Here is a 10,659-nt window from a genome sequence, read left to right as displayed (position 1 = left end):
CTGGCCAGGAGGGAAGGAGAGCAGCCTCTCTCCCTGTGTGTCTACAGTTACGTACGGGTGAGTGAGCTACAATGCATTTGTAACGGGATTATAATCCGGTACATTGTGGGATTAACGTTTCTTTGTGTTCATAATCTCGGTCTGTCTTTTGGGAGGTACCGTTCAGGATACAAAGGATAATGCGGTGGTTATTATGCTAATGTTTTATATTATCAGACGACGTGGGTCACGGTAAACGAGCATCACAAAAGATGTGCGTTTGAGACAAGTGCAAACTATGCTGTCAAAAAAAGAGCACATCTTTTCGCTCTTCTCTGCGTTATGCAACCGGGATGTCTGCGCCCCCGTCCTCCCTCTCTACAGCACAACTGTCTGTGGCAGAAGCTGCTGCAAAAATAAAAATAAAAACTAAACATAGAGATGGTTGATAAAACAAAGAGCCAGTCAAGTTCTGTCATCTAACACTTGATGTACCTTTGCCTTTACTATTTAGTGTGAACAAATATCAGCTGACATTTTACCTTTGCTCCAGAAGTAAGTGTGTGTGTGTGTGTGTGTGTGTGGGTGTGTGTGTCTATGTGTGTGAGCTATGGGCTGAAGCATATTTGTAGTTATAGAACAACAAACAGCAAATCAAAGCCTGATGAATGAGCCAGTTCTCTGAAACTAACATCTACTTCAGGTCCTATTTGTTCTCCAAAGACATGCACTTTAACTCCCACAATGACCTGATTATCTGTTTACACGTTGGATTAAAGACTATATGCTGAATCTGTAAAAAGGAGGCTGATAATATCTGAGTTGTTTCAATGATGCCACTATTTGCTGCTTTTACTGCCTGTTCAGTGAATGACACTGTTTGCTGCTCAGTGCTAAGAAGGCTGTGGTAGTGTACAAAGTACAGCATGCTGCCGCATAACTGATCTTAACATGATAAACCTGATTCGTCACCAGAGACGAACGGTGCCATGGAGGCCACCAGAAGACGCACCCAGGACAGTGCCAGGGAGAAGGCATCGGCACAGAGGGCGCAGTCAGTACAGTGGGGAAGATCATGGTGGGTTGTCATCCAAAATACGTCACCAAAAACTTCACCACAGGTTTATCACAAAGGAAATCTTAACTTGGATTAAACAAAGTGTGAGAAAAATACAGCCTACACAGTTTTAACACATTAGTTAGTAGTTCTGTGCAGCTACCCCAGATAAACACCTGAATTAGCTTTTTTTATGATTGCATTTCATATTTGTAGATGTTTAGGAAATGGAAGAAGCATAACAGCTTTCATATCATCTGTTTTAAAGTAATTCATGAAAGCTTTGTTTTTATCGTGTTAGAATGCTGTCTTTTCTATCATGTTCAACTGGTAACTCATACGGTATGGATATCTGCTTCACTCTCAGGGAGGTGGACTGGTTTTCCCTGATCAGTGTAATTGGCCTTCTCTGCTTTGCCCCCTTCATTGTTTACTACTTTGTGATGGCCTGTGATCAGTACCAGTGCTCCATCGGCCAGCCTTTGTTTGAGCTGTACAGAGGAGAGACCACGCTGCTGTCCATCTGGGCCAGGACTCCCTCCTTTACATGGTCAGCTGCCAAGATATATGCCATATGGGTGGCCTTCCAGGTGAGGGAATGGAGGGAATAATAGAAAACCAGACATCCAATCAGTAAGGAACTGTGGCAAATACAAGCAAATTTAAACAAGCCCTGTTTGCCTCTAGGTGTTCCTGTATATATGTGTTCCTGATTTTACCCACAAGATTATCCCTGGCTATGTTGGTGGAGTTCAGGATGGAGCACGAACTCCTGCTGGTAATGTTCATCATTCTCCCACATTAAAAATAAGAGTATTAGAGCAGTTAGACTTATTTCCTCTTGGAGAAGGTGACTGAACATTTCGTTATCATTTAAAACACGTTTGACATGCATTGTCAAAGCAGTGTGTATGTTGTTAAAACTCCAACCTCTCTGCTTTACTAGGCCTTATCAACAAGTATGAGATCAATGGCTTGCAGTGTTGGCTGATCACTCATGCTCTGTGGCTTGCCAATGCCCATTATTTCCATTGGTTTTCCCCCACCATCATCTTTGACAACTGGATTCCTCTGATGTGGTGTGCCAACATACTGGGCTATACTGTGTCCACCTTTGCATTTATAAAGGCCTACTGTTTCCCCACCAACTCTGAGGACTGGTGAGTGTTACACACTGCACCATAAATCAGGTAACAGCAGTTTTTACAGCAGTAGAAAACCACTGCATATCTGCACAGTGCGTATGATGTCTTAAAGGTTAAATGCACTGCAATAACACACAGCATGATGTACCCTTTCTTCACGTCTTGTGATCCTACAGTAAGTTTACAGGGAACATCTTCTACAACTACATGATGGGCATTGAGTTCAACCCACGCATAGGCAAGTGGTTTGACTTCAAGCTTTTCTTCAATGGACGGCCTGGCATTGTAGCCTGGACTCTTATCAATCTGTCCTACATGGCCAAGCAGCAAGAACTGTATGGCCACATCACCAACTCTATGATTCTGGTCAACGTACTGCAGGTAAGGAGAAATAAGGATAGATTTAAAAATAATCTGAGGTGTTTGCTCAGTTTAGAGTCAAATCTATATACTGAGCCTATTGGAGCAGAAGTGCTGCAAAAATAGCAACACCAAGACAAGCAGAATCTACCAGTTTTACAAAAACAAACTCTCCCTGAACTCCTTGCTTATGATTCTCTGGTCTTTACCTTGTTTAACAACAAAAGCCTGTTAATTTAGGAATTTTGCCATGGTATGCTTCATTGCTTTAGATATATCACAGTTCTTACCCACTAAATTTAAAAATTAACATTTATCATTTCCTGGCTCCTAATTGTAAGTGTTCACCCTTCAGACCTACCAACACCCCCCCCCCTATAATGAAATTTCTTCATTATGAGGATTCAGTGAGTCAAAATAACTACAAGATATGTGTTGTAATTGTTTTTTTATAGGCCATCTATGTGCTGGATTTCTTCTGGAATGAGGCTTGGTACCTGAAGACTATTGATATCTGTCATGATCACTTTGGGTGGTATCTGGGCTGGGGAGACTGTGTCTGGCTGCCATACCTCTACACACTGCAGGTAATACAACATAAAAGAGCTAACAAACACACACGTAATAAACGTGCTATTAGATACAGCCATTTCTAAAGTGCAGCAGTAACAGCGATAATGTTTGTCCTAATTTGTGTTGCTGAATCTTCTTTGTTTGCATGTGTCCCTCTATCAATGCTTCTTTACAGCAACACTAGCACAGACATTCAGGTACTATACAAAACCATTTCAGCAACAATAAATGTGTTTTGGCTCCCCAGGGCCTGTACCTGGTGTACCACCCAGTCCAGCTCTCTAACGGCCACATGCTTGCCATCCTTTTGCTCGGCCTCGTCGGGTATTACATCTTTCGCTCCACCAACCACCAGAAGGACCTTTTCCGTCGCACCAATGGGTCCTGCTCGATCTGGGGCCGCAAGCCAACATACATTGATTGCTCATATCGTTCTGCTGACGGTGGCATTCATCGCAGCAAACTCCTGACCTCAGGCTTTTGGGGTGTGTCCAGGCACTTCAACTACACTGGTGACCTCATGGGTTCTTTGGCCTACTGTGCTGCCTGTGGCTTTGGCCACATACTGCCATACTTTTACATTGTCTACATGACCATCCTGCTGGTGCATCGATGTGTGCGCGATGAGCACCGCTGCAGCAGCAAATATGGCAAGGAATGGAAACGTTACACAGATGCAGTGCCTTACCGGCTGATTCCTGGAGTGTTTTAGGCAAAGGAAGGTGCAGTGTAAGAAAGGAGAGATGTATGGGTGGGGGATAAGAAGAAAATGCATAAATTGAAAAAAGGGGAAACAAAATAAACATGAGGACTGAGTGCTTTAAGACTAGACAACCATGTGATAACTTTAATGGTTTTAAACATTCTTTAATTTCTATTTCTGTTAAATGCTGTATATGTGCAAATACATGCACAGTGCAGTTAATTCATTAAATATCTGCCTGAGTAAAGGCAGACTGACAACCAGTCTGCTGCTATCTTTATACTGTGACAATTGTTAAATACATATTTTTGTAAAACAATACAGTTTACAATACCTGTAGAGCTAGTCAGACCAAGTACATTTTAAACCAGCTCAAGCCATAATCAGGAGCAAAAACAGTCGGTTTCTCTAGTCGACTGTTATTACAAACACTCTACACAATGCTCTGACATTCCAGCGAGCAGCTAACTATGGCTTATGTGATAATTTCATACATTCATTTGTCAAAAAATGTTTTCACAAAATACCAAAACATGGCAGATCCAGTTTCTAAGCAGTGAGACTTATTTGTATTTCAGTATATCATTGGAAAGAACTCAGATAGTCTATGATAGGGGGTATTTTTGGAGGGTTTGTAACAGCAGCTGCTGTTATATCTGATGTTTATACCCTGTTAAGCATTCTTAAACATAAAAACTGAAAGTAAGGTACATTATTGTATTTGCTTTGTGTAAAACCACCATCTTGTCTACATCAAGTCTAGTGTTGTTTTTGCCATTTCCATTTGTTCTGTGGTTTTATTACCTCATTACAGGACTGCCTCTTTTACAGCAATATGCAATAAAATAGTAATAAAGTTTAATTTTATATACCTGTTTAATTTTACAATTCGTCTTTACTCTCCGAAATCTAACGTGATAAATAAGCCGCCAGAGGTTGAATCTGACATTTCGTGATATATTTGTGAAATACTCCAAGATGAAGTTCCTAAATGACTCCACGTCACACGATCCTAAAAAGCATATATATTTGTTCAGATCAAAATAGCTACTTCAAGAGTATTACTAATGTGTGTAATAGCCTGCTGACACTAGTGCAACTTTAGATGTCATTTTATTGTACAACACCAGGGGGCAGCATATGACTCCTAATCCCAGTATGCAGTCAGCTAAGGGGGAGTTGTACATAGTGTGCAGGTTGTGTTTGTAACATTGTTATTGTTTAAATAAGACATTTACATAGTTGGAGTGTGTTTATCAAAAGGGCTAAATCTGGCATAATCACTCAAGTGAGCTTGCACGTGTGTCATTAGCCCACACAAAAAAAAACTAGTGAAATCACAGACTTTGCTCCCCTCCCTGTCCATTCAAAACTTCTTCCAAAAAAGTCATTCAGCAAATCAGCAAAAGTGTTCTCACCATCTTTAGTCATGTCATGTCATCCACAAAATCTCAGGGTGGGGACAAATACTAATCAGTAAAATGGCTGCACATACTCTATGGAGCAACCATCCCACATTTATATTGCAATCACGGCTCCTTGTAGATTATATTTCCAAACTTTCGACCAACTACAGTTCTTCCACAAACAAAACATTAATTATGAACTTTAGGTCAGTTGTAGTGGTGCAGCAATGGTATATATAGCATGGACCAATCGTTCTTGAAGGTTATTAAAGATTAGATAAGCACTGGTAAATATATCAGGAAAATTGTGACTGAAGGAAACTTTGTACCCCAAAAAAAGGGCAAGAATTCCTGGAATACACTAAACAAAATTCCAGAAAGAAAATTTACATTTCTGCTTATGAAGCTGATGTGATATGTTCCCAAACAGCTGCTAAAATGACCTTAGAGTGAGATTATTTTCTCACCTACTGATTCCAAAACCAAGAATAAACCTTCACTTTTAAACCAGCATGGACAAAAAATCCTTGAAAAAAAAAATCCTTAAAGACCAAATGACATGTGACCAAATGACTGCACTTGAGACATGATTTCTGCCACATCATGATCAGTCAAGGGTGACTAACACCTTTAATAAAGTTTGAAATTCTTGAATCCACCATCCCAAATACATTTGTAATGTGGATCATAATAGGTGAAAATGTTGTCAAGAGTTTTAGTAATCCATCTGACCTGGGGGCCTATTATGCCATGTAAGCTCCGTCCTAGTCCCTGAGCCTCTAAGTGTAATGATACAAGGTATGGATGTAAATCAGTTATAATAATGGAAGCCTTATTGATTCCTCTTGCCTTTGTTCAAAGCTAATGCGATATGCACCCGATTCATTTTATTGCATTACATGAAACTAAATTACCGTTCATTTGTTTTCCAGGTTAATTGATTCTCAAAATATCCCTGAAGACATGGAAATGTTGTATGAGACTGAAGGGGCTCCACTGTGCAATCAGTTGTTTCACTCAACCAAGCTGGCAAACAGCTCTCCGTAAAAGATAGAAATCTGAAGAAAGAGATGACACTAAAAGCTAGACTATTGAATTTGCAAGTGGGGATCATGCACCCATTCATATAAATGTCCAGTGTGCACAATAACCATATTGTGGAAGCCCTGTTTTGCAGCTGCACATTCATCTGCAGTGAGAGGCAGGTGGGGCTGAGGGAGGAAGTAGTAGCCAGAGCAAAGTAGGAAGTTAGTGGCAGCAAAAATGGGAAGCAAAGACAGAAGGGGAGTAGCAGAACGAGATATACAGGAAGCACACGGTGCCACTGCTCAGGTAAAGTTGGCTTTATTTCCCGAGAGGCCAAATTAGTTTTTATTAGAAGTTTGGGAGGTGGGTGAGAGTTGGTGAGAGCTGTAAGGCGGGAGGAAAGAGGTGCCTCAGAGGGAGGAAAATACATGATTTGTCAGCAGACTGCAAACACTGACAATTCACATGTACCATAAAGTACAGCAAACCACTAAAGAGCATTCCAGGCCGCAGTAGGCCTAATAATCATAGTGCAGTGGGTGAGGTTTGAAAACTGGCTGCTTGTTGGTGGCAAAGGAGTAATTCCAGCTATCATAATGTTGATTTCTTGTGCTTGGCTTTGGTGGTTACATTTATTGCAAATGTCTTTCTTTTATTTCTTCTGCTTCACCAGCCTAGAAACAAAAGTAAGTTAAGTCTTCCTATTGTTTTTGTGTCACAAGCACCACAGCTTTAGGGTTGGCAGGGTCTGTCTGTTGACCAGCCTACCACTTTACTCCAGACTGAAATATCTACACAACTACTTGATGGATTGCTATGACACTTAGTACAGATGGTCATGGCTCCCAGATGAAGTTTCCCAACGTCTCTGGCCATCCCCTGACTTTCATTTAAACTCCTGCATGGGATTTGTTGTTTAGAGTGTGATGTTTCCATAATTTACTGAATGTCAGCATTTTTGAATTGTCACTGGAAGTATGTTAGTATGCAGACATTAATGTTCAGCTCAAAGTACTGACTGCTATGCCTCTTTCAATACAGCCACTAACTTGCCTAAAGTCTGAGTCTTGTTTTCTTCTACTTCCGACTTTAACTTATCTGTTTCTGTCATTGCACATTGGAGAACAAAAGGAGTCACTCAGGTCTTTTCTTTCTCCCACTGCTCTTCTTTACTTCCTCTTTTTCCTCCTCTGACCTCTGACCTGGTCAGCCCTGTCAGCTGATGGACTGATGAGACAGCCAGACTGACTATCAGACCAAACAAGCCAATGTGATGTTAAGAGTCAGGACTCATGGTTAGATAAAGATAACCCCAAAGATGTTGTCACTGCTGAAAGATCTTTGGGAGTCAGAGCACATTCAGATAGCTCTTCTTCTTGAACTTTATGGCTTCAGCCCAAAGCCAGACAACATATTGGTCCTAAACTCTTAACTCTATTGTGCTTTTCCAGACATATTGTAACAGGTCTTAAATTGTGAAAAAGGGTCTGCCAAAATAAGCTGACAAAAACCTACGCCTGCATTTTAGGCTTGACTCCTTGTAAGTTACTCAGAAAGTTGAATTAAAAAAGGATTAGGAGCAAAGAAGGAATTAGAGGGATTAAAAAGGATTCTCCAGCTGCACCACAAATCCATAGCTGATGTGGTTAAAGTGATTGGTTTTAGATGTTATATCTCATATTAACAGTGTTTGTGAGGCATGGAGGCATGCTCTTCACACTTCAGCAGCCACACCAGAAGGAGCTCAAGCACCAAATTGCCTGTATTTTACATGTTTGGAGCCTTAGATTCAAGGGCCTGACTCTCCTGGGCTGATAGTGAGACTCCACTTGAGAACCTGAATCATGTATTTAAAACACTGAGCCAAGCTGAGACATGGGAGCTCTGTGGCTCTACTGACATATACACTGTGTAACAGATTACAAACCATGCTGAGAGATCAGCAGCATTTAAGTTGATTCCCAAAACCACAAACAGAGGGCAAAATTAGTAATATACTCCACTGATCTCAGAGATACACACTGCATGAATTGTACACAAGTATGACAGAAATGCATTCTGGACTATATACACAAGAAACAGGTGTTTGGTCCTTTTGAAGACTGACAGTCATGCATCTGTGGGTGTGAGTGTGAGGGTGTGTGTGGCAGAACTGCCCGGGTGACAGCCAGTTGTCCAGAGGCTAGGGAGTTGGGTAAGGGATATTAGCTGGCAGTGAAATCCAGGCATGTAGCAGCCAAATTGGCAAGAGCTTCAGCACCAAGGGTGCCCTCTGACCAGATTTTCCCAGCCTCACCAGACCTCGCCCTCCTCCAGAATTTGGGTTGTTAGGTGTGATGGTATCTAGTGACAGTGACTGCCATGTCAGTAAGTTAGGCATCAGGCTGTGGACCAAGTGCCAGTTGTTCAAGTTTCTCAATCTATTCACTTTTTTAAGGTACATTTGATGTATTTTACCATAAAACAGCAGGATTTAAAAACTGGGGAACATCTGACTGTCACTTTTGCCAATTGCTGAAATACATGGATTAATCTTAACAAAACAATGGGCCCTAATTTAAAGACTGGCTTTACCATTGTATGTTCCAGGCAAACAGTCAGCATCAATACCATGTGATGATTCATATTGTACAGGAGATGGGGAGAGAAAAAAACTGTTTTCTTGTGTAGGAGTGTAGACCTTGTTAGTATAATAAAGTGCAACAACAGACTGACTATTTTTTTTTTGGTCCTAAACCTGTTTGGCTGCTTCAAGTTAGATACATATTTACAGTATAGAGCTGCTGGATTGTAAACTTCCCCATGGAAAAAACATCTACAGCAGCTGATGTTTGCCCACAATGCACCGTTAACAAAACCACCTCTTTCAGTGTGAATTTGCAGAGTGGTTTGCATGTATCTTTGCAGACACATAATTCCAGCTTTATTCAAAGACCACAACTGTCCCTGTCTTCCAACCTGAACTGTTTTCTGGTGTGGGTGAATAAGATGAGGAAAAGTCCATGTTATCTTTATTACTCTTTCCGTTTCGCACCAAATCCCGTAAAGAGATGCTGAATGAGCCTTACACTTTTCCCTTATCAATTAGCTGACTGGTCTGTACTGGATCTAATGATAATTGAAGCTGCAGCAGCACCTCACACAGCCCCTAATAGCTTTCTCTTTAATAAATCACAGAGACTCGCTCTTCCATTACCTTCAGTCACATTTGCCACAATCACAAACCATTAAAATGCTGCACTGTACAGATTATACATGATGACAGCAATCCAATCCTTTGACTTTTCTATTATCTGAGGCAGAACTAGAGGTTAGAAATAAAACCTGGTGTGAAGTCAGCGTTTTAGTCCCATATGTGTCTTGTAACTGTTCTTTCTTGGCTTTTGTTGCCAGTCAAACTGTATTTTCTAGCTTTGTTTCACACATTAGGCACGCCACTCCCCATACTCAATCTATTCAACTAGCCATCTTAATGCTGAGCCCAGATATTCCTTGCCACATTATTAGCTGTGACCTTTGCGTGTCAGTTGCAGAACTGATACAGAGCCAGAGAAACTCTGCCAAAATCTGAGCCAGAAATAAAGGACTAACACATGTTGTGTTTTATGAACAGTCCGGCCATGCAACGTACTTACACAGTGATGAATACAGGTCCGTAGGGACTATAAAACCATGCTAGGCTCTCTACATACAGAGCCCATTCCCACCCACACCCTGCCATTCCCACCTTCTGGCCTGATCCAGATTTCTGTCTCTCTACATGTCTCCCCATCTCCTTACTGCTCACTTGTTCCCTCCTTTACTTTCATTCAGTGGGACAGTTCTGAACAGATGCTCTTGACCCCACCCTTAATTTGACCTTGATCTCCCCACCCTGCTATCACTATACTAGGTCCTCTGACTATAAAAGCTGTGGCCTCACCTCCCATGATTACTCATTTGCTTCTGTCACCCCACCCACTCATTCACAATCACCTCTACTCCCCTTCCACCTCGATGATAACTTGTGGTCAGAGGAGTGGTGTCCTTTTCAGGTGCTCAGCTCATTTCTGCCCTTTCAGCAGCCATGGTTGATAACACTCAGCATATCAGTGGTTTTGTCAGCTGACAGACACACAGACATTAGGCTGATGTATACATTCTGAAACCCACAAAAAAAAAACTGTTTATCCAGATATGATGGAAGTTCAATGCATTTTTGTCTGCAAAAAAATGGTTTTTCTACCTCAGTCAATATCCAACCAAGCAAAGTAACATGATGCAATTATGAGGAAATTGTGTTGTTAGTATTTACACTGGCAAGAAATCACTACCAACAGGAAGTCTCAACTGTCTCCTTAACAGCAGGTGCAGCATGCAATCTCTCAGACCAACAGTGGGTAAGTGGATTTCCACCAGTCTGACCTCACT

At 41.3% G+C, this 10,659-nt stretch overlaps 1 protein-coding gene across 1 annotated transcript; it reads left to right on the top strand.

Annotated features, from left to right (window-relative positions):
- dhcr7 (7-dehydrocholesterol reductase) lies at nucleotides 1-4,684 on the top strand. The gene is made up of 8 exons (XM_026293856.1): nucleotides 1-57; nucleotides 955-1,057; nucleotides 1,404-1,626; nucleotides 1,724-1,814; nucleotides 1,983-2,196; nucleotides 2,358-2,562; nucleotides 2,997-3,128; nucleotides 3,362-4,684. Exons 2-8 carry the CDS (start codon nucleotides 969-971, stop codon nucleotides 3,824-3,826), a joined length of 1,419 nt encoding a protein of 472 aa, XP_026149641.1. The 5' UTR covers nucleotides 1-57; nucleotides 955-968; the 3' UTR covers nucleotides 3,827-4,684.
- Nucleotides 4,685-10,659: the final 5,975 nt, after the last annotated feature.

This window comes from Mastacembelus armatus, chromosome 3 (genome assembly GCF_900324485.2).
Source record: "Mastacembelus armatus chromosome 3, fMasArm1.2, whole genome shotgun sequence".
NCBI lineage: Eukaryota > Metazoa > Chordata > Actinopteri > Synbranchiformes > Mastacembelidae > Mastacembelus > Mastacembelus armatus.
Note: the sequence above shows the minus strand (reverse complement) of the source record. Positions and strands in the feature narration are given on the sequence as shown.

Excerpts from the sequence above, each read along its gene's own strand:
- dhcr7 (XM_026293856.1), top strand. The coding sequence starts at position 969 with ATGGAGGCCACCAGAAGACGCACCCAGGACAGTGCCAGGGAGAAGGCA. Across the intron at positions 1,058-1,403 it reads GTACAGTGGGGAAGATCATG|GGAGGTGGACTGGTTTTCCC; the intron begins GTGGGTTGTCAT and ends CTTCACTCTCAG. Across the intron at positions 2,563-2,996 it reads TTCTGGTCAACGTACTGCAG|GCCATCTATGTGCTGGATTT; the intron begins GTAAGGAGAAAT and ends GTTTTTTTATAG.